At 46.5% G+C, this 24013-nt stretch overlaps 1 protein-coding gene across 5 annotated transcripts in view; it reads left to right on the plus strand.

Annotated features, from left to right (window-relative positions):
• The first annotated feature begins 50 nt into the window (after nt 1-50).
• RNFT2 (ring finger protein, transmembrane 2) overlaps nt 51-24013 on the plus strand; it is a 122107-nt gene continuing 98144 nt past the window's right edge. For 2 of the 5 annotated variants that reach the window (XM_030821463.1, XM_030821466.1), the window contains exons 1-5: nt 51-130; nt 2114-2290; nt 2805-2863; nt 11124-11590; nt 15176-15252. In XM_030821463.1, coding sequence (XP_030677323.1) covers nt 2267-2290; nt 2805-2863; nt 11124-11590; nt 15176-15252 — 627 coding nt within the window. In that variant the 5' untranslated portion in view covers nt 51-130; nt 2114-2266. The other 3 variants (XM_030821464.1, XM_030821467.1, XM_030821465.1) reach the window with 3 other exon arrangements.

Genomic DNA, 24013 nt, shown 5'->3' on the forward strand with positions numbered 1-24013 from the left:
CCGGCGACGCGGAGAAACCACCCAATAGGAGGCCGGAAGCATCGGAAGTCACATGCTGCCCAGGCTGCGCGGGTGATTGGCTTGGCTGGACCTGAATGATGCGGCTGTGATTGCTGAATTGTCTGGGCAGGTAAAAAGAGAACGCGATTTTTTTTTTCTTTTCTCCCAACATGGTCTGTGTAGTCTCCTGCCCTTGCAGTCCCAGAGCGTTTTGCGCTGTGTGTTGGTTGCAGAGATGAAAAGCGCTCGCGACGTTGTGCCCGAAGTGCACCTGCCGGCTTCCAGTCCAAGTGATGCAGGCGATGCTCCGCTGAGTGCATTTCGATGCAGTCCTGTAACGGGCCCCGGGGACGCAACTTGAACCATCGCAAGCATCGAAAAGTCTCGGTGCGGTCATTCAAAGGGACATAGTGGGATGTACGGAGCAGAGGGTTGAAAGGCGTTTCATTCATTCAGATGCATCCCGCGTGCAAAAATTTATTCCAGAATTATGTATGGCCTACTTCCAACAAAGAATCCGAAGCCTCTTCCAATACAAGCATCCGAAAGTAGAGTTTTGAGCATTCGATTTAGGAGGCGGTGTTAAATGTGTGGATGAGAACTTTGGAATATGAATTTTATTTTCCCCCAAGGATTTGCAGTGTGGGATAATGGAGGGAGGGGCGAGAGGGGGGATTAAGTGGAGATTGTAAATTCTTGAAAAATATTTATATAATGACCTTTTCTTTATATATGAAGACGCTGCTGCTAACCAGTTTGTTACCTAATTTTTCAAAAGAGAAAGGAGGCTTCACTGGCGGGTCGTTTCTAATCAGTGGCCCTAGTGACACCATTGCTGCCCACTCAAGAAGCCTGGTCAGGATTAGGAAGTCATCCAACAGCCAATAATAGTGCCCTGAACTGATGGTCAGACACCATCTTGACTGATATAGACACCCTATATCCACAATATTGGCTCTGCCTCCAGAGACAAGAAGGTATTCACAGAGGCTAAACCTATTCATGGGAAGTAGATGGCCCTTATTGCCTTGCTAGGGTGAAAGTTGGGACAGGGAGCAAGGGATCTAGAAAAGGGGAACTGGGAGACCCATAGATGTTTTATTCATCGAGTAAATATTTGTTGAGCGCTACTCTGTGCCAGACAGTGTCCTGGATGCTGAGGCAGAGGGGTGAACCAAGTAGACAGGATCCCTACTTTCAGGAATGGCATTTATATTCTAATGGGGGGACAAATCATAAATAAATATGGAAACATGAACAAATAAGTGCTATGAATAATATAAAACAGGGCAATATTATGGGGAGTCAGGAGAATGAGAAGAGAAGGCCTCTGGGAAGAGGTGACATTTGCCCTGCAGGACCAAGCCCTGCAACATTTAGAGGAGAAAGTATTCCAAGGGGAGGGCAAAGCAAATGCAAAGGCCCTGAGGCAGGGTCACGCTGACACATTAGAGGAACAGAAGGGCCACTGTGGGTGGACAGGAAAAGGGAGAATGGGAGGAAATGCAGTTGGAAACAGATGATGCTACATCAGGAAGAACCCGTAGGCTATGGACAGAGTTCGGGTTTGATTCTGATTGCACTGGGCAGCCGTTGGAGGGTTTAAAACATATTTTCTGGCTTCCCCAATCAGGACTCTTAGTTTGACAATAGGATGAAATACAATACATTAAGAATTTCAAAGAGGGCCGGGCACGGTGGCTTATGCCTGTAATCCCAGCACTTTTGGAGGCCAAGGCAGGCGGATCACTTGAGGTCAGAAGTTTGAGACCAGCCTGGCCAATATGGTGAAACCCCATCTCTACTAAAAATACAAAAACTAGCTGGGCGTGGTGTCGCATGCCTGTAAGCCTGTAATTTCAGCCACTCAGGAGGCTGAGGCAGGAGAATCGCTTGAACCTGGGAGGCAGAGGTTGCAGTGAGCCAAGATCGCACCACTCCGTCTTAAAAAAAAAAAAAAAAAAGGAGTTTCGAGGGGGGATCACTGAGAGGCTACCCAGAGATACTGAGCAGATGGAATCATCTGCTTATAGCTACCAGGAATGTCCTAAGGCTTCTTAGCAGATTCAAGGTATCGCAGGGACTGCTCATCCAAGTGTTCTGTTCCATCCAGGTTTGGAGTCTCTGGCGAGCTCCCCTGACTGTGCATCCCTCTGGAGACAAAGAGGAGGGGGAGGCCTGTCCTCTCTGGGATCCAGTGATCACATCCCCCTGAGGAGTCCCGAATGCCTACTTCCAGCGTCGTCAACATGGAGTTCTGAAGTCCATGTGGCTCTTCACAGTGAATCAGGTGACACGTCTCCAAGAGAATTTGCATCTCTATTACTACTTGATTAAATGTGAGAGCTGGAAGGAAGTTTTGGTTTGACCACTCCACCCCACCCATGTAACACATGGGGAATCTGAAGCCACAGACAGGTTGCCGATTTGTCTAGGGTCACAGCAAGTTAGCGGCAGCATCAACCCAGAATCCATGTCTCCTGTCAGTCCGCTGCCCACTTCACTTCATCCAGCACCTCTTGGCTGCACAGTTTACTGCGTTATCCTCTCACTTGAGGACTTCCTCCACCTCTGAGTCTCATCGTCCTCCTCTGTGAAATGGGGTGATAGCTTTTCTCATGGGATAGAATGTCACATTGAGGATGGAATGGCATGAAAGATTGAAACACACTTTGGAAAATGCCAGAGAGCACTAGGGGTCTAAGATACGACTAGTGCAGGTTTGCAGTTTACAATTACCTTGGCAATCTGACAGGCAGAGGGAGTGTTGGGAGACTCTGGCTCACCCATGTGTTGGGTTTTAGGTGTTAAGGAAGATGCAGAGACGCCACAGCAGCAACACGGATAACATTCCACCTGAAAGGTAGGCATCCCTGCTTCTGTTCCATCTGAGGGCTCTGGGCTTCGGGTGGTGAGGGGCAACCTGAAACTGGATTGAACAATGCCTCCCGCTCAGCGTTAGTTGTTGGAATCCCAGTGATGGCCTCATACTAAATATTTAATGCATAATAGCCTGCTCTTTCTTTTATGCTAAATTTCAAAGTCTTGTGTGATAGGTGAGCCACCTGACTCATTGTATCAATGAATGTACCTGTGGAATTTTGATTTGTAGAGATGTCTTAGTCCGTACAGGCTGCTATCACAAAAATATCAAAGAATGGGTGGTTTAAACAACAAATGTTTATCTCTCACAGTGCTGGAGGCTAGGAAGTCCAAGATGAAAGCTCCAGCATATTCAGTGTCTGCGAAAGGCCCACTTTCTGGTTCACTGATGGCCATTCTGTTGCTATGTCCTAATGTGGTGAAGGGAAAGGGATCTGTCTGGGTCTCCTTTTTAAGGGCACTAATCCCATTCATGAAGAGCCCATCTCATCACCTAATCATTCCCAAAGGCCCACCTTCCAGTACTATCACATTACAGGTTAGGTTTCTTTTTTGAGAGAGGGTCTTGCTCTGTTACCCAGGCTGGAGTGCAGTGGTGATCATGGCTCACTATAGCCTCTAAATCCTAGGCTCATGTTGGTGGGCTCTGGGGTATCAAGGTGGTCTTTTTTTTTTCTTTTTTTTTTTTTGAGATAGGATCTCCCTCTGTTGCCTAGGCTAGAATGCAGTGGCATGATCTCGGCTCACTGCAGCCTCGACCTCTTAGGTCCAAGCGATCCTCCTACCTCTCAGCCTTCCGAGTATCTGGGACTAAAGGCATGCACCACCATGCCTGGCTAATTTTTGTCTTTGTCGAGACGGGGTTTTGTTACGTTTCCCAGGCTGGTCTCAAACTCCCGGGCTCAAGCGATCTGCCCGCCTTGGCAGCCCAAGCTCCTGCTTGCTGGGATTATAAGCGTGAGCCACCACGCCCAACCTCAAGGTGCTCTTTAGTTTGGTGTCTGGCCCTGGATGATTTAGGACAGGAGAAATATTGGCTGCGTGTGTAAAACTTAGATGAAAGAAGGGCCATGCAATGACTCACTCCTGTAATCCCAACACTTTGGGAGACCAAGGTGGGAGGATAACCTGAGTCCAGGAGTTGGAGACCAGCCTAGGTGACATGGGGAGAGCCTGTCTCTACAAAAAAACTTTAAAACTAGCCAGGTATGGTGGTGCATACATATAGTCTCAGCACTTTGGGAAGCCAAGGTGAGAGGATTGCTTGAGTCCAGAAGTTTGAGATCAGCCTGGGCAAAATAGGGAGACCCTATCTCTACAAAAAAATAAAAACTTACCTAGCATGGTGGCATACATCTGTGGTCCTAGTTATTCAGGAGGCAGAGGTGGGAGGATTGCTTGAGCCCAGGAGGTGGAGGTTGCAGTGAGCTATGATTGCACCACTGCATTCCAACCTGGGCAACAGAGTGAGACCCGGTCTCAAAAAAACAAAAACAAAAAAAAGGTTAAATGAAGCAGTGGTTGGGGTTGTGGGCTCTGGATCACAAGGACATGTAAATAACTTTGGCCATTAGTTTGCCCCTGTGATTAATAGATACCAGGTAGAATCTTAAAAAATAAATAAATAAATAAAACAGTTAAAAAACACTCATGAGCTAGATTTTTTTTTTTCACTTTTTTTTTTTTTTTTTTTTTGAGATGGAGTCTTGCTCTGTCACTGAGGCTGGAGTGCAGTAGCACAATCTCAGCTCACTACAACTTCTGCCTCCTGGGTTCAAGCTACTCTCATGCCTCAGCCTCCCGAGTAGTTGGGACCATAGGCCCGCGCCACCACGTTTGGCTAATTTTTTTGTATTTTAGTAGAGATGGGGTTTCACTATGTTGGCTAAGCTGATCTCGAACTCCTGACCTTGGGCAGTCTGCCCACCTCAGCTTCCCAAAGGGCTGGGATTACAGGCATGAGCCACTGTACCCAGCCTAGAATTTATATCTATTGAAACCCAAGAGGGAACACACCTGGGGGCCTGTTCTCAGGTTGGGACAGCCTCCAGCCCCAGAAGCCCCGTGCTAGCACATACATCCAAGGGGCGGGCAGCCAAGCCTTCCCTTCCTCACATCCCATTCCCCCTGTGACTCCGGGGTTGGCTACAGAATCACAAATGGTATCCCCCAGTCCCAGCACTGGGACTGAGTTTTGTATGGTGCCTGCCTGTTCTGCAGGGAAGAACACGGAGCTCAGCCAAACCCCAGCTCAGCCACTTCCCACCTGTGGTGACTTTGGTACATGACTTCACCCCTAGGTCTCAGCTTCTCCATCCAAAAATGGCAGGTAACAGAACTCAAGAGTTGCTTATGGGCCGGGCATGGTGGCTTATGCCTATAATCCCAGCACTTTGGGAGGCTAAGGCAGGCTGATCACCTGAGATTAGGAGTTTGAGACCAGCCTGGCCAACATGGTGAAACCCCGTCTCTACTAAAAATACAAAAATTAGCCGGTGTGGTGGCAGATGCCTGTAGTCCCAGCTACCCAGGAGGCTGAGGAAGGAGAACCACTTGAACCTTGGAGGTGGAGGCTGCAACGAGCAGAGATCATGCCACTGCACTCTAGCCTGGGTGACAGAGTGAGACTCCATCTCAAAAAAAAAAAAAAAAGAGTTGTTTATGGATGAAGGAGTGAGTGTGAAGATGCAGAAACAGCATCCAGCTTGTAATAAGCCTGCCTGTTGGAACCTTTTCCGCCTCTAAAGACAACATTGTCATCTGCTCTCAAGTGAACCATGAGATCTCTTGGGGGCAGAGACCACAGCAGGAAACTCAAACTGTGTATTGAGTGCTTATGCTGTGCCAACCGCCACATTAGCCCAGTGAGAGCACCCATTTTACAAATGCAGAAGCTGAGGTTCAGAGAGGGGAAGGAAATTACCTAAAGTCACACAGCCAGGAATTAGCAGGGCTGAGATTTGGGCCCCCATCCATGTGTCCCCCAGCACCTGTGCTTTGAGATAGCACATTTTGGCTGCCTACTGTCTGAGCAGAACCACTTCTCCTCCTGGCACTGAAGTGGTTAAGTTGGAAGCACAGCCTCTGTCCCTCTAGGGAATATTCTTTCCCAGTCAGGCTGAAATCTCAGCTGGATGCAGCGGAGCGGCCCGGGGAAGGGCGGCCAGCTATAAAAAGCCCCTTGGTGGGTTGAGTCTTCCCTGGTTGTACTGGAGGCCCCTGAGCCCAGTGAACTCAGAGTGCTGGAAAGCTCAAGGGGGACGGGATGTCTTTCTAGGGCCCCTTGGGTGGCCACGGAGAGAGAGTGGCCTCCTCATGGGCCAACATGGGTACCTGCCAGGACTCTTGCTTTCTGAGCTGAGCCCTTTGAAGTGCAGAAAAAGCTCAAGGCCCCTTGAGGATCATAGCCATGGTGTTTGCTGTTGTTGTCATTATTAATATTATCATTATTACTATCCAGAGCCCAATGGAGAAGGAGCGCATATTTCCTGGGCTTTTGGAGCCAGCAGGGATGGGGCTTGGTGAGGGAGGGAATCCAGTCATGAGTTTCCTCCATTGCACCAGATTTTTTTTTTTTTTTTTTTTTGAGATAGAGTCTCACTGTGTTGCCCAGGCTGGAGTGCAGTGGCACAATCTCAGCTCACTGCAACCTCTGCCTCGCAGGTTCAAGCGATTCTCCTGCCGTAGCCTCCTGAGTAGCTAGGATTACAGGCGTGCACTACCATGCCCGGCTAATTTTTGTATTTTTAGTAGAGAGGGGTTTTTGCCATATTGGCCAGACTAGTCTCAAACCCCTGGCCTCAAGTGATTCACCCACCTCAGCCTCCTGAAGTGCTGGGATTACAGGTGTGCGCCACCACACCCAGCCTGCTTCGAACTCCTGACCTCAAGTGATCTGCCCACCTTGGCCTCCCAGAATGCTGGGATTACAGGCATGAGCCACCGCACCTGGCCTCACCAGGTTTTCAGTAACATACCTGCAGGCCCAGTTCGTGCAGCCAGGGAAACCACCGTGTCCCCCTGCTGTGTGTCACAGGTGTTCTGCAAGATGTTAAATGGTTTTTCATGGATAGAAAGAATTCTGTGGTCAAATAAGTTTGGGGATTACTGGGCTTAAGCAAAGTCCATTTTTTCACTTGCAGGCCTTCTCAGAGCGTTTAGTATGCCTGTTCATGCATTCTTTCAAACACTTTTTATTGAGCATGTTCCGAGTGCCAGGTGCATTGTGCAGGGTGGTAAAGACACAGTGAGGAGCAAGGTTATGGTCTTTGACCTTGTGGAGTGGAGCTCTGTCCAAAGCTATGGTTTGCAGCACTGACCACACATTAGAATCACTGTAGTGGGGGGCGGTGGGGAATGGTGGCATGCTTGTAATCCCAGCACTTTGGGAGGCCAAGGCGGGTGGATCACTTGAGCTCAGGAGTTCGAGACCAGCCTGGCCAACATGGTGAAAACCCATCTCTACAGAAAATACAAAAATTAGCCAAGCGTAGTGGCGCACAGCTGTAATCCCAATTACTCGGGAGGCTGAGGCAGGAGAATCACTTGAGCCCGGGAGTCAGAGGTTGCAGTGAGCCAAGATCACGCCACCGCACTCTAGCCTGGGTGACAGAGGGAGACCCTGCTCAAAAAAAAACAAGAATCACTGAGGGGACTCTGAGTAACTTCAGATGCTGGAGGCCACCCACAAAGATTTTGATTCAATTGGTCTCCAGTGGGGTCGGGGCACCTGTCTTTTTCAAAAGTTCCCCCAAGTGATTATAATATATGGCCAGGGTTGAGAGCCACAGGTCTCAAGGGAAAGATGAGGAATAAAATGACAACTGTGATCAATCCTATACAGGTGACATGAGGGTGCAGTGAGAACAAGGAGCAGGGGACTGTCATTGTCTGGGAAAGAGTGAAGCTTCAATCCAGGAAGGGAGATTTTAGCTGAAATCTGACAGATGAGCATGTGTTACCTAGTTGGGATGGGGTATGGGTAGGGGAGACATCCCGGTGAAGGTGACAGCCTGTAGTAGAAAGCCCTTGAACGATGAGAAAGGGGCACATGATAAGATTGGAGTTTGGGGCCAAATAATCCAGGGCGCCTGAGAACTTCATCTCTCTGAGCCTCAGTTTCTTTGTCAGTAAGGAACATGATATTTGGGAATGATATTTGTACCTATCTAGAGGGTTCCTCTGAGACCATGGGAAGGAACACAGAATGGGAAGCCCTGGGAGGGCTTTTAGTGGGATCGTGAAATAATCAAATACAGTCGGCCCTCCATATTCATGGGGGAATTGTTTCCAAGACCCCATGGATACGAGAATATGCAGCTGCTCAAGTCCCTTGTATAAAATGGTTAGGACGGTAGGCCCTTTGTATCTGTGGGTTTTCGTCCACGACCCAAGGTTGGTTGAATCCTTAAATATGGATACTGGACTGTACGTGTTTTATTATTATTTATTTATTTATTTACTTATTTATTGAGAAAGCATCTCGCTCTGTCACCCAGGCTGGAGTGCAGTGGCATGACCTTAACTCACTGCAACCTCCACCTCCTGGGCTCAAGCCTCCCCTCAGCCTCCCCACTAGCTGGGACTACAGGTGCGTGCCACCATGACTGACTAATTTTTTAATTTTTTGTAGAGACAGGTTCTTGCTATGTTGCCCATGCTAGTCTTGAACTCCTGGGCTCAAGGGATCTGCCCACCTTGGCCTCCCAAAGTGCTGGGATTATAGGCGTGAGCCACCATGGTTGGTCTTTTATACATTTTAAAAAATATTTCCTGGAGCCAATTGCAGTGGCACACGCCTATAATCCCAGCTACTCAGGAGGCTGAGGTGGGAGGATCACTTGAGCCCAGGAGTTTGAGGCTCTAGGGAGCTATGATCACACTACTCCAGGCTGGGCAACAGAGTGAGACCTCCGTCTCACTCTGTGGATAACGGTCTCATATAATAGATGATATGAGATCAAGTGTGAAAACAGTGGGAAATTTCCACCAAAGCCTCCCTCCTGCTGCCATTTTGGACTGAATGACATCTGGCATACATTTATTAAGCACCTACTGTGTGCCCTGGGTTGTGGGGTCCAGAGGATGAATGAAGCCCAGCCCATTTTCAGTAAGCTCATGGTACATCTGGAGTCTCTTAGTGGTCTGTGGAGGTGCCTGCAGGGTGAGAGAAGGAGGGAGTGGCTCTTTGTCCTCCTGCTCCCTAACACATGCACGTCAAGCACATCGGCTCCGCTTGCATCTGTGGTGTGGACTGAGTTTGCCATGCAGTGATTCCACTTGAAAAGAGGATGAACCCTCGGCTGGGCACGGTGGCTCATGCCTGTAATCCCAGCACTTTGGGAGGCCGAGGTGGGCAGATCACCTGAGGTCAGGAGTTCAATACCAGCCCGGCCAACGTGGTGAAACCCCATCTTTCTAACAATACAAAAATTAGCCACGCATGATGGCAGGTGCCTGTAGTCCCAGCTACTCGGGAGGCTGAGGCAGGAGAATCGCTTTAACCTGGGAGGCGGAGGTTGCAGTGAGCTGAGATGGCGCCACTGCACTCCAGCCTGGGTGACAGAGCGAGGCTCTGTCTCAAAACAAAAAAAAAAGAAAGAAAAGAGGATGAACCCAAGAATAGAAAGATGGTATCCAGAACTTGGTGTTCGTAGGAAACTGCACCCAATTCTGGGCTCTCCATTCCTGCAGGCCTAACTCCGGGCTCTCTGCTCCGCCAGCAGTTGCTCTGCAAGAGCCACAGAATCCTTTGCCTGATTCCAACCCAAGAGGCCCTTGCTTGGAACTAGAGAAAGCAATTTGGCCCTGCAGGTCTTCCATAGGTACTAGAGATAACAGTTCCCACGTATTGAGAACCTATTATTGCAAAACATATTTTAAATTTAACACTCCCATCCCCAGGAATTCTATTCAGGAATAAAGGCCCATTTTTCAGGTGAGAAAGCTGGGTGCAGAGGTACAAGGCCCCTAGAACAGGTGGAGCTGGAGTTTGAATGTGGGCCTCCTAGCTAAATCTTCTTCGCATTACTCTCTGCTGCCCACCCAATGTCAGCTGTGACCAAGGCTGGCCCCTCTGGGGAATTGGGGGCCATTGAACTTGAAGACTGCAGAGCCAGGGGTCTTTGGAATCCCGAGGTAATTCTAGAATCATAGAATTCTGTGCTCCCTTTTCAAGGAAGTGTGCCGGTTACTAAAGTGGGCTCTAGAGAGAGTCAGCCTGGGTTCGAATCTCCCCTGCTCCATCCCTTACCAGCTCTGTGACTCTGGACAAGTTACTTTCTCTCTCTGAACCTCCATTTCTTTATCTGTAAAGCGGGAATATCAGTAGGACCTAATTCCAGGGTTGATGGGAGTATTTAGTAAGTTAATCAATGCAAAACACTCAGAAGACTATCTGACACGTAGTAGGTTTCAATAAAGGTTATGACCTATTGTTATTAATATTATTTATATTAGTTCCTAGGACTGCCGTAACAAAATACCACACCCCGGGGGGCTTAAACAACAGAAATTTCTTTTAACAAATTCTGGAGGCTGCCAGGCTGAGATCAGGGTATCAGCAGGGTTGGCTCCTTCTGAGGCCTCTCTCCTTGGCTTGTGGACAGCCGTTTTCTCCCTGGGTCTTTACATGGTCTACTCTCTGTACCTGTCTGTGTCCTAATCTCTTCCTCTTTTTTTTTTTTTTTTTTTTTCCCCTTTTGAGACAGTCTCTCTGTCGCCTAGGCTGGAGTGCAGTGGTGAGATCTTGGCTCACTGCAGCCTCAACCTGCTGGGCTCAAGTGGTCCTCCCACCTCAGCCTCCTAAGTAGCTGGGACTACAGGCGTGTGCCACCCTGCCTGGCTAATTTAGCCCTATTTCTTGTAAAGATGGGGTCTTCTATGTTGCCCAGGCTGGTTTTGAACAACTGGGCTCAAGTGATCTTCTCACCTCTGACTCCCAAAGTGCAGGGATTACAGGCATGAGCCACTGCATCAGCCCTAACCTCTTCTTATAGGGACCGCAGTCACACTGGTTTGGGACCCACTCCAATGACCATTTTAACTTCATTGCCTCATACAGACCCTATCTTTAAACAGGGTCACATTCTGAGGTCCTGGGAGGAAGGACTTCATGTGAATTTGAGGGGGACACAGCTCAACCCATAACATCATTGATATTATTGGTCCCCATACTCCTCTGGAGTAAGGTCTTTTCCCTCTGCCTGACTTCCTGGGCTTTCTCTCCCCTTGGCACCCAGAAACCGCAGCCAGGCGCTCAGCTCCGAGGCGAGTGTGGATGAAGGTGGCGTCTTTGAGAGTCTGAAGGCAGAGGCGGCCTCCCCACCAGCGCTCTTCCCGGGCTTATCAGGCAGCCTCCCCACCAGCTCATTCCCCTCCAGCCTGGTGCTGGGCTCCTCGGCTGGCGGCGGAGACGTGTTCATCCAGATGCCCACGTCCAGGGAGGAAGGAGGGGGCCGGGGCGAGGGGGGCGCCTATCACCACCGCCAGCCCCACCACCACTTCCACCATGGCGGCCACCGCGGGGGCTCCCTGCTGCAGCACGTGGGTGGGGACCACCGGGGGCACTCGGAGGAGGGAGGCGACGAGCAGCCTGGGACGCCCGCCCCCGCCCTGTCTGAGCTGAAGGCTGTGATCTGCTGGCTCCAGAAAGGACTCCCCTTCATCCTGATCCTCCTGGCCAAACTGTGCTTCCAGCATAAGCTCGGTGAGTTCTGCTGGCATGGGTGTCCCAGCTATGGGCTTCACACGCAGGCTGCCTGCAGCCGGTGGGACGGGGGCTCCTCCTCTGAAGCCCAGGGAGAGGCAGCAGAGACCAACATGGGCTTCAGGGTGGGATTCTGAGTCAGACCTGGGTTCAAATCCTGGCCGACTAGCTGTGTGACTTCAGGCAAGTCACTTGGCTTCGCTGAGCCTCAGTTTCCTCATCTGTCTATTGGGGGTTATGATAGAAACTTCCTCGCTGGTTGGCTGGTGTAAAGGAGTGCTGTGTAATAACTCAGACTGCTGGAGTCTGCACCCTAGCTCTGTCCCCTCCTAGTTGTGTGATGCTAGGTGCATTATTTAACCTCTCTGTGCCTCAGTTTCCTCAACTATAAAGTGGGGGTATGATTTTATATTCTTCATGGGATCACAGTGATGTTAAATTTGAGTTAATATGTGTAAAGCACATTATTATTTTTACTGTGTGTGTGTGTGTGTGTGTGTGTGTGTGTATATAATATATATTTTTTTTCTTTTTCTTTTTTTTTTTTTTTTTGAGAGAGGGTCTTGCTCTTTCACCCAGGCTGGAGTGCAGTGGTGCAGGTCTCAGCTCACTGCAACCTTCGCTTACTGCAACTTTTTCCTCCCAGGTTGGCGATCCTCCCACCTCAGCCTCCTGAGTAACTGGGACTACAGGCGTGTGCCACCACACCCGGCTAAATTTTAAACTTTTTCATAGAGTCGAAGTCTCACTATATTACCCAGGCTGGTCTCAAATCCCTGGGCTCAAGCAATCCTCCCACCTAACCCTCCCAAATGCTGGGATTACAGGTATAAGCCACTGCCCCGGCCTACTATATTTGTTATCAACACACATTGAAATATTTAACATAGAGCCTGGCACACAGCAAGCGATGAATAAATACTACCTATTGTTATTATTAGTAAATAAGATAATGATTCATAAATTGCTCAGCCCCCTGACACATACTCAACAGTCAATAATTGGCCTCTAGTATACTGTTTTTTGTTTGTTTGTTTTGACATGGAGTTTTGTTCTTGTTGCCCAGGCTGGAGAGCAATGGCACGACCTCTGCTCACTGCAACCTCCACCTCCTGGGTTCAAGCAATTCTCCTGCCTCAGCCTCCCAAGTGGCTGGGATTACAGGCAACCGCCACCACGCCCAGCTAATTTTTGTATTTTTTAGTAGGGACGGGGTTTCACCATGTTGGCCAGGTCTCAAACTCCTGACCTCAGGTGTTCCATCTGCCTCAGCCTCCCAAAGTGCTGGGATTACAGGCGTGAGCTACTGTGCCTGGCCTAGTATACTGTTATTGTTATTATTAATCGTACTTACTGTTTTTTTTTGTTTGTTTGTTTTTGTTTTCGTTTTTGAGGTGGAGTCTCACTCTGTCACCAGGCTGGAGTGCAGTGGCGCGATCTCAGCTCACTGCAAACCTCTACCCCCCGAGTTCAAGCGATTCCCAGCCCTAACCTCAAGTGATCCACCTGCCTTGGCCTCCCAAAGTGCTGGGATTACAGGCATGAGCCACCATGCCCGGCTTACTTATTAGATCATGGTGTTGCTGTGCCCTGGCGGGCTTATAGGCTGTTGTTTTAGTACTGCAGTAGGAGTGATGGTAAGAATTATCTTGTGGCCTACTACTTTCCATGAGAAAATATCGGTCAGGTGTGGTGGTTTATGCCTATAATCCCAACACTTTGCGAGGCCAAGGCAGGAGGATTGCTTGAGGCTGGGAGTTCGAGACCAGCCTGGGAAACATAGTGAGACCCTATCTCTACTAAAAAAAAGAGAGAGAGAGAGAAAGAGAGAGAGAAAGCCTTGAGAGGAGATGAGACCATTCTTTATTTCTTACTGATGAGTGCCAGCTCGCTCAGATTCCTCCACCTTCCTTGCTGGGGTGCTGCCCTATCAGCCCCACCCTTTCTATTCCTAGAAGTGAAAGCTGGCGTCTTCGCTATTACCCTGAATTCTGGCATCACAGCTAAGTTTTGTTTTGTGGGTATGGTCATTTTATTTTTCACTTGGCAGGTTTTTTTTGTTTTGTTTTTCAATCTAGAGTACCAAAAAGGATTACGGGGCTACTCATTCTTGTTTTATGTGCTTATAGTGAAGAAATACAGCTTCTACAAAGTAGATCTGGAAAAATGTCTGGAGTACACATACCTATTAAAAGAGTAAGTGACACCAGGCACAGTGGCTCATGCCTGTAATCCTGGCACTTTGGGAGGCCAAAGTGGGCGGATCACTTGAGGTCAGGAATTGGAGACCAGCCTGGCCAACATGGTGAAACCCCATCTCTACTAATAATTCAAAAATTAGCCAAGTGTGGTGGCACACACCTGTAGTCCCAGCTACTCGGGAGGCTGAGGCACAAGAATCACTTAAACCCAGGAGGTGGAGGTTGCAGTGAGCTGAGATCGCACCACTGCACTCCAGCCTGGGTGACAGAGTGAGATAGTGTCTCAATAAATAAATAAATAAGTAGTAAGTGCATTAGGTGAAAGAGGAATCCTGTCTACAAATAACAAAAAGTAGGACTCGAAAATCATTATTCGGGGAGAATTCCAAGATTGTAGCTTGGCAAACAGTGGCAATGAAATGACTGGTGGAAGAAAATTCAATTCCATTCTGCCATCTGCCTGGGTCATGTTTGTTAGCTGGGATTTTTTTTTTCTCATTGAACATTAAACTTGAATTCCTTATGGCGTTGTAAGTTTTTTCTTTTTCTTTCTTTCTTTTTTTTTTGTTGAGACAGAGTCTTGTTCTGTTGCCCAGGCTGGAGTGCAGTGGTGTGATCTCAACTCACCACAGCCTCCCCATCCTGGGTTCAAGCAATTCTTGTGCCTCAGCCTCCTGGGTAGCTGTGACTACAGAAACATGCCGCCATGTCTGGCTAATTTTTGTATTTTTACTAGAGATGTGATTTCACCATATTGGCCAGGCTGGTCTCAAACTCCTGGCCTCAAGTGATCTGCCCACCTCGGCCTCCCAAAGTGCTGGGATTACAAGTGTGAGCCACTGCATCCAGTGGTGAGTTTTTTCAATGTATGCTTTTATCACAAATTCTATCTGATTCTATCAATCAGATTCTTTTTAAAAGTGGAAATAATAAGAGGCATCATTTCCTAACTGCTAGGGATTATGATCTAGAAGCTTTATCCCTCTATGAGATGTAAGTAATGTTATTGTTCTGTCCATTTTACAGATGAGGAAACTGGGACTTAGAGAGGTGCAGTGACTTGCCCAAGCTCAAACAGAGAGGAAGTGGTAGAGCTGGGAATTGAACCCAGCCCTTACCAGACTGCACAGCCCATCCCCTGATCCGGTGCTATAAAGTATCCCCACAGGGACCTAAATCCTGTCCCTAAGTTAGAATGGCTTGGAATTCCCAGAGATTTAGATGGCAGCCCAAATCCCCCAGAAGTGGGATTTTTTTAATTTTTCTCTCTCTTCTGTCAACTCTGAGGGAACCAGGGATGTGTCTTTTCCCCCATGTTGCTCAGCACCTGGGCTAGGCCTGATGAGTCTAAGTGGGTGACATCAGGCCCTTCTCTGTCCCACAGGCATCGCTGTATGCATCGGGATGGCCAGCACCTTCGCCTATGCCAACTCTACGCTCCGAGAACAGGTCTCTCTGAAGGTGGGTCACTTTCCGACCTAGTCTCCTGTGGCTGCTGCAACAAATAGCCACAAGCCAGATGCAGTCTTCCTCCCAAGTCTCCAAAGTTCATTGTATCATTCTTATGCCTTTGCGTCCTCATAACTTAGCTCCCACATATCAGCGAGAACATACAATGTTTGGTTTTCCACTCCTGAGTTACATCACTTAGAATAATAGTTTCCAATCTCATCCAAGTCACTGCAAATGCTGTTAATTCATTCCTTTTTATGGCGGTGATATATATATATACCACAATTCCACCATATATATATACCACAATTTCTTTATACACCCCTTTATTGGTGGGCATTTGGGTTGGTTCCACAATTTTGCAATTGTGAATTGCACTGCTATAAACTTGCGTGTGCAAGTATCTTTTTTGAATAATGACTTCTTTTCCTCTGGGTAGATACCCAGTAGTGGGATTGCTGGATCAAATGGTAGTTCTACTTTTAGTTCTTTAAAGAATCTCCACATGGTTTTCCATAGCGGTTGTACTAGTTTACATTCCCACCAGCAGTGTAGAAGTGTTCCCTGTCCACTGCATTCACGCTAGCATCTATTGTTTTTTGATTTTTTGATTATGGCCATTCTTGCAGGAGTGAGGTGGTATCACGTTGTGGTTTTGATTTGCATTTCCCTGATCATTAGCAATGTTAAGCATTTTTTCATGTTTGTTGGCCATTTGTATATCTTCTTTTGAAAATTGTCTATTCATGTCCTTAGCCCACTTTTCGATGGGATTGTTTGTTTTTTTCTTACTGATTTGTTTGAGTTCGTTGTAGATTCTGGATATTAGTCCTTTGTCAGATGTACAGATTGTGAAGATTTTCTCCCACTCTGTGGGTTGTCTGTTTACTCTGCTGACTGTTCCTTTTGCCGTGCAAAAGCTCTTTAGTTTAATTAGGTCCCATCTATTTATCTTTGTTTTTATTGCATTTCCTTTTGGGTTCTTGGTCATGAAATCCTTGCCTAAGCCAATGTCTAGAAGGGTTTTTCCAGTGTTATCTTCTAAAATTTTTATAGTTTCAGGTCCTAGGTTTAAATCCTTAATCCATCTTGAGTTGATTTTTGTATAAGGTGAGAGATGAGAATCCAGTTTCATTCTCCTACATGTGGCTAGCCAATTATCCCAGCACCATTTGTTGAAAAGGGTGTCCTTTCCCCACTTTATGTTTTTGTTATGTTCAGTTAGCTGTATTTTGGTTTATTTCTGGGTTCTCTATTCTGTTCCATTGGTCTATGTCCCTTTTTTTTTTTTAATAACCCAGAGGTCTTTTATTTTTTTTAACACCTATTACGCTATGAATTCATAGAGAATAGGTTCCAGCAGCTCAGGCTCCTTCCCATTGGTTCTCACAAAGTGTGCTTCTCTGGGTGGAGCAGGCTGGCGCTTTAGTTGAACCCAGGTATCTTTCTCTTTGGCTTCTTTCTTTTTCTGATCATTTTCCTTCATGCGTTTCAGGAAGCTGTCTCGGCTCTTAGAGCGCTTAATGTGCTGAATATGCACATTAATTCTCTTGGCAAGAATCTTGCCCTTAACTTGTTTGTTTACAACAATGCCAATAGCATGCTGGGTAACACTGTAGACTCTTCCAGTCTTGCCGTGGTAACACTTGTGGGCATTCCTTTTTGAACAGTACCCATTCCCTTGATGTCTACAATATCACCTTTCTTATAGATTCGCATATATGTGGCCAAAGGAACAACTCTATGTTTTCTAAAAGGCCTAGAGAACGTATATCGGGTGCCTCTCCTCTTTCCCTTTGTGTTTGTCATTTTGGCGAATTACTGGAAGATGGCGATTCTGGCTGAAAGGAAAAGATATGTCCCTATTTTTGTACCAGTACCACGCTGTTTTGGTGACTATGGCCTTATAGTATAGGTTGAAATCAGGTAGCGTGATGCCTCCAGATTTTTCTTTTTGCTTAGTCTTGCTTCAGTTATGTGGGCTCTTTTTTGGTTCCATATGAATTTTAGAATTGTTTTTTTCTAATTCTGTGAAGAATGATGGTGGTATTTTGATGAGGATTGCATTGAATTTGTAGATTGCTTTTGGCAGTATGGTCATTTTCACAGTATTGATTCTACCCATTCATGAGCATGGGATGTGTTTCCATTTGTTCGTGTCATCTATGATTTCTTTCAGCAATGTTTTGTAGTTGTCCTTGTAGAGGTTTTTCGACTCCTTGGTTAGGTATATTCCTAAGTTTGTTTTTTTTTTGCAGCTATTGTGAAAGGGGTTGAGTTCTTGATTTTATTCTCCACTTGGTTGCTGTTGGTCGCTGTTGGTGTATAAAAGAGCTACTGATTTGTGTACATTAATCTTGTATCTGGAAAGTTTGTTTTATGTTGGCTGTGTGTTTATCATAGATGGCTTTTATTACACTAAGGTATGTCCCTTGTATGCTATTTTGCTGAGAGTTTTAATAATAAAGGGATGCTGGATTTTGTCAAATGCTTTTTCTGCATCTATTGAAAGGATCATGTGATTTTTGTTTTTAATTCTGTTTATGTGGTGTATCACATTTATTGACTTGCGCATGTTAAACCATCTTTGCATCCCTGGTATGAAACCCACTTGATCATCGTGGATTATCTTTTTGGTAATTTGTTGGATTCGGTTAGCAAGTATTTTGTTAAGGATTTTAGCATCTATGTTCATCAAGGATATCCATCTGTAGTTTTCTTTTTTGGTTATGTCCTTTCCTGGTTTTGGTATTAGGGTGATGCTGGCTTCATAGAATGAATTAGGGAGGGTTCCTTCTTTCTCTATCTTGTGGAATAATGTTTTGGTACCAATTCTTTGAATGTCTGGTAGAATTCTGCTGTGAATCTGTCTGGTCCTGAACTTTTTTTTGTTGGTAATTTTTAAATTACCATTTCAATCTCGTTGCTTGTTATTGGTCTGTTTAGGGTATCTAATTCTTCCTGATTTAAGCTAGAAGGGTTGTATTTTTCCAGGAATTTATCCATCTCTTCTAGGTTTTCTAGTTTGTGTGCATAAAGGTGTTCATAGTAGCCTTGATTGACCTTTTATATTTCAGTGGTGTCACTTGAAATATCTCCTGTTTCGTTTCTTAGTGAGGTCATTGGATTTTCTCTCTTCTTTTCTTGGTTAATCTTGCCAATGGTCTATCGATTTTATTTATCTTTTCAAAGAATCAGCTTCTTGTTTCATTTATCTTTTGAATTTTTTTTGTTTCAATTTCATTTAGTTCTGCTCTGATCTTGGTTATTTCCTTTCTTCTGCTGGGTTTGGATTTGGTTTCTTCTTGTTTCTCTAGTTCCTTAAGGTGTAATCTTAGAGTGTCAGTTTGTGCTCTTTCAGTCTTTTTGATGTAGGCATTTAGGGCTATGAACTTTCCTCTTAGCACCACCTTTGCTATATCCCAGAGGTTTTGATAGGCTGTGTCATTATTGTCATTCAGTTTGAAGAATTTTTTAATTTCCATCTTGATTTTGTTTTTGTTCCAATGCTCATTCAGGAGCAGGTTATTTAATTTCCATGTGTTTGCATGGTTTTGAAGGTTCCTTTGGGAGTTGATTTCCAGTTTTATTCCGCCGTGGTCTGAGAGAGTACTTGATATAATTTCACTTTTCTTAAATTTATTGAGGCTCGTTTTGTGGCCTATTATATAGTCTATCTTGGAGAAAGTTCCATGCGCTGTTGAATAGAATGTGTATTCTGCAGTTGTCAGATGAAATGTTCTGTATATATCTGTTAAATCCATTTGTTCCAAGGTATAGTTTAAATCCATTGTTTCTTTGTTGACTTTCTGTCTTGATGACCTGTCTAGTGTTGACAGTGGAGTACTGAAGTCCCCCACTATTACTGTGTTGCTGTCTATCTCATTTCTTAGGTCTGTTAGTAATTGTTTTATAAATGTGGGAGCTCCAGTGTTAGGTGCATATATATTTAGAATTGTGATATTTTCCTGTTGGACAAGGCCTTTTACCATTATATAATGTCCCTCTTTGTCTCTTTTAACCACTGTTGCTTTAAAGTTTGTTTTGTCTGATATAAGAATAGCTACCCCTACTTGCTTTTGGTGTCCATTTGCATGAAATGCCTTTTTCCACCCGTTTATGTGAGTCCTTCTGTGTTAGGTGAGTCGCCTGAAGGCAGCAGATGGTTGATTGGTGAGTTCTTATCTATTCTGCAGTTCTGTGTCTTTTAAGTGGAGCATTTAGGCCACTTACATTCAATGTTAGTATTGAAATGTGAGGTACCATTGCATTCATCACACTGTTTGTTGTCTGTGTACTTTGGTTTTTTCATTTTTTGTTTTTGCTTTTTAACTTGTATTTTTGTTTTATGGTCCTGTGTGATTTATGCTTTAAAGAGGTTCTGTTTTGATGTGTTTCCAGGATTTGTTTCAAGATTTAGAGCTCCTTTTAGCAGTTCTTGTAGTGGTGACTTGGTAATGGCGAATTCTTGGTAATGGTGAATTCTCTTAGCATTTGTTTGTCTGAAAAATACTGTATCTTTCCTTCATATATGATTATTAGTTTCACTGGATACAAAATTCTTGCTAATCATTGTTTTGTTTAAGGAGGCTGAAGATAGGGCCCCAATCCTTTCTAGCTTGTAGGGTTTCTGCTGAGAAATCTGCTGTTAATCTGATAGGTTTTCCTTTATAGGTTAGCTGGTGCTTCTGTCTCACAGCTCTTAAGATTCTTTCCTTCGTTTTAACTTTGGATAACCTGACGACAATGTGCCTAGGCAAAGACCTTTTTGCGATGAATTTCCCGGGTGTTCTTTGTGCTTCTTGTATTTGGATGTCTAGGTCTCTAGCAAGGCCGGGGAAGTTTTCCTAGATTATTCCCCCAAATATGTTTTCCAAGCTTTCAGAATTCTCTTCTTCAGGAGCACTGATTATTCTTAGGTTTGGTCATTTAACATAATCCCAGACTTCTTGGAGGCTTTTTTCATATTTTCTTATTCCTTTTTCTTTGTCTTTGTTGGATTGGGTTAATTCAAAGACCTTGTCTTCGAGCTCTGAATTTCTTTCTTCTGCTTATTCAATTCTATTGCCTAGACTTTCCAGAGCATTTCGCATTTCTAAAAGTGTGTCCAAAGTTTCCTGAATTTTTAATTGTTTTTCTTTAAGCTATCTATTTCCTTGAATATTTCTCCCTTCACTTCTTGTATCGTATTTTGGATTTTGTTGCACTGGGCTTTGCCTTTCTCTGGTCCCTCCCTGATTAGCTTAATAACTAACTTTCTGAATTCGTTTTCAGGTGAATCAGGGATTTCTTCTTGGTTTAGATCCATTGCTGGTGAACTAGTGTGATTTTTGGGGAGTGTTGAAGAGCCTTGTTTTGTCATATTACCAGGGTCGGTTTTCTGGTTCCTTCTCATTTGGGTAGGCTCTGTCAGACGGAAGGTCTAGGGCTGAAGGCTGTTGTTCAGATTCTTTTGTCCCACAGGGTGTTCCCTTGTTGTAGTATTCTCCCCCTTTTCCTATTGTTGTACCTGAGCGAGTTAGAGAAAACGCCACACTTGGAGACGAATTAAGAGTCCTTTATTAGCCGGCGACTGAGAGATGGCTAACGCTAAAAATTCTCTGGGCCCTGAAGAAGGGGCTAGATTTTCTTTTATACTTTGGTTTAGAAAGGGGAGGGAGGTCTAGTTAAAACAATTTTACAGAAATAAAGTAGGCAAAAAGGTAAAAGGATAAATGGTTATAGGAAAGTAAACAGTTCCAGGTGCAGGGGCTTTAAGACTATTACAAAGTGATAGACTCGGGGCTTTGGGCGTTATCAATCAGACGAATTCCTGGGAATTGCGGATATAGCTTGCCACAGTATCTTATCAGTTAATTGCATTCTTGGATGTGCTGGGAGTCAGCTTGCACAAGTTAAGTCCTTGAGGAAGGGGCTGCCAGTGAAAGAGCCAAAATGGAGTCTTTCTGGCTCTCTTAGCTAAGGGAGAGTCAATTCAGGTGGAAAGGAGCCTAAAAACAGGGTTAGTAAAAACAAGGTTGGGCATTACATTATGGATGTGGTTTCCTGTGAGCCAAACTGCAGTGATTGTTGTCTGTCTTCTGGGTCTAGCCACCCAGCGAGTCTACCTGGCTCCAGGCTGGTACCGGAGGTTGTCTGCACAGAGTCCTGTGATTTGAAATGTCTATGCATCTCTCAGCTGTGGACACCAGTGCCTGTTGCCGTGGAGGTGGCGGAGGGTACAATGGACTCTGTGAGGGTTCTTAGCTTTGGTGGTTTAATACGCTATTTTTGTGCTGGTTGGCCTCCTGCCAGGAGGTGGCGCTTTTCAGAGAGCATCAGCTGTGGTAGTGTAGAGAGGAACCCGCGGAGCTCTAGAACTCTCAAGTTTATATGGCCTTTGTCTTCCGCTACCAGGGTGGGTAGGAGGGAAGGACCATCGGGTGAGGTGAAGCTAGGCGTGTCTGACCTCTCACTGTCCTTGGGCGAGTCTTGCTGTGGGTTAAATAGGTGACATTCCCAGGTCACTGGTGTTGTGTACCAAGGAGGATTATGGCTGCTTCTGCTGAGTCATGCGGGTTGTCAGGGAAGTGGGGGAAAGCTGGCAGTCACAGCCCTCACCCAGCTCTCATGCAAACCAGAGGGCCACTCTCACTCCCAGCGTGCCCACCGCAACAGCCCCCAGACCGTTTCCAGGTGGAGAGCGATAGGGCCTTTAAAACCTGCCCCACGCTATCCGCCTCCCAGCTGCCAAAGAAGAGGGTTTAGTTCTTGCCCCCGCTGTGGAGTCTGCACGCTGGATTTGCACCCTCCCCTGAGTTCTGGCCAGGAGGCTTCTTACCCTGTTCAAATTGTTACAGAGTTCAGCTAGAGATTTGCTTCTCCCTGTGGAGTTGTAGCCCCTGCTCCTACCCATTGGATCCCCGTGGTGCCAGACAGGAATGGGCCGCTCCAGGACCCAGTGAGCTCCCAGGGCCTTGCTGCTGCTTCCTCTACCCCTGTATTTTGCTCGGCTTTCCAAACTGACTCAGCGCCGGATAAAGTTGGAAACTTCTCCCGCAAACAGACCTTCAGCTTCCCCCGTGAGGGTGAGTGTTCGGGAGAGGAGGGTCTCCCTTTCCCACTTCCGCAGTTGGGGCATTCACAGTTTTGGGGGGCTCTCCTGGGTCCTGCAGGAGCAGTCTGCTTCCTTCAGAGAGTCTGTGGGTCCTCTCGGGATTGCTGGTTTGTCCTTGCAGTCAAGCTGGTGCTAAAATTCACAATTCGAGCTGCCGCCTGCTGCTCTCTGTGGAGCTGCAATCTAGTCCTGCCTCCCATCCGCCATGATCTCACCAAAACCTCTTCTTTTATTTTATAATTTTTAGAGACAGAGTCTTGCTCTGTCATCCAGGCTGGAGTGCAATGTCATGACCATAGCTCATTGCAACCTCCAACTCCCGGGCTCAAGCGATTTTCCAACCTGAGCCTCCCAGGGCGGCAATTCTTCTGCCTACCACCCCTGAGTAGATCCCTGAATGTTCCTTCCTTCTCCCCTCCAACAGCAGCATCTCCTCCACGTACACCTGGCCCAGTCCCTTTATGCAGCAGACATTCAGCTCATTAGCTCACTTTCGTTTTTTGTTTTTTTCTTTTTGAGACGGAATCCTGCTCCGTTGCCCAGGCTGGAGTGCAGTGGCATGATCTTGGCGCACTGCAACCTCTGCCTCCCAGGTTCAAGCAATTCGTCTGCTTCAGTCTCCCCAGTAGCTGAGACTGCAGACACACACCACCACGCCCAGCTAATTTTGTATTTTTAGTAGAGATGGGGTTTTGCCATGTTGGCCAGGCTGGTCTCAAACTTCTGACCTCAGGTAATCTGCATGCCTTGGCCTCCAAAAGTGCTGGGTTTACAGGCGTGAGCCACCACGCCCGGCCCCATTAGGTTACTTTCATTCCACCTTCATGCTTATGGCCATCCCTCTTATGCGTTGGGTGGACATAGAGCTTCACCTTTATCCTCCTGCATGTCCTCTGTGTCTGCTGAGCACTAACCGTGTGCCCAGCACAGTGCTGAGCCCATTGCTCATCTCAGCAGGTTCATCCCAGCAACCTGGGAGGGAAACAAAATCATTCTTTCTGTCATTTTCCCACTGAGGAAAGAGTGGCTCAGAGACACTAAGTTCCTTACCTGAGGTCACACAGCCAGTTCAAGTGGTGGCATCATGATTTGCACCTGGGTAGTTGAGCCCGTGCTCATTCCAGGTTCAAATCCCTGCTCCTCCACCCACCTGCAGACCCTCAATTAGGTTACGTTGGTGATCTCGGCCTCAGGTGCCGCCTCTGGAAAAGAGCCTGTTGGCACCAATTCACAAACCCATTGAAAGGATTGAATAAAATAGTGCATCCAGGCCGGTTGCAGTGGCTCACGCCGGTAATCCCAACTACTCACTTGTAATCCCAACTACTCACCTGTAATCCCAGCTACTCACTTGTAATCCCAACTACTCACCTGTAATCCCAGCTACTCACCTGTGATCCCAACTACTCGGGAGGTGCTAAGGCATGAGAATCATTTGAATCTGGGAGGCAGAGGTTGCAGTGAGCCAAGATAACACCACCGCCCTCCAACCCAGGTGACAGAGTGAGACTGTCTCAAAAAAAAAAAAAAGAAAAGAAAAAAAGAGCCAGGCGCGGTGGCTCATGCCTGTAATCCCAGCACTTTGAGAGGCCAAGGTGGGTGGATCACTTGAGGTCAGGAGTTCAAGACCAGCCTGAACAATGTGGTGAAACCCCATCTCTACTAAAAAAATAC

The sequence above is a fragment of the Nomascus leucogenys genome, chromosome 10 (assembly GCF_006542625.1).
Source record: "Nomascus leucogenys isolate Asia chromosome 10, Asia_NLE_v1, whole genome shotgun sequence".
Lineage (NCBI taxonomy): Eukaryota > Metazoa > Chordata > Mammalia > Primates > Hylobatidae > Nomascus > Nomascus leucogenys.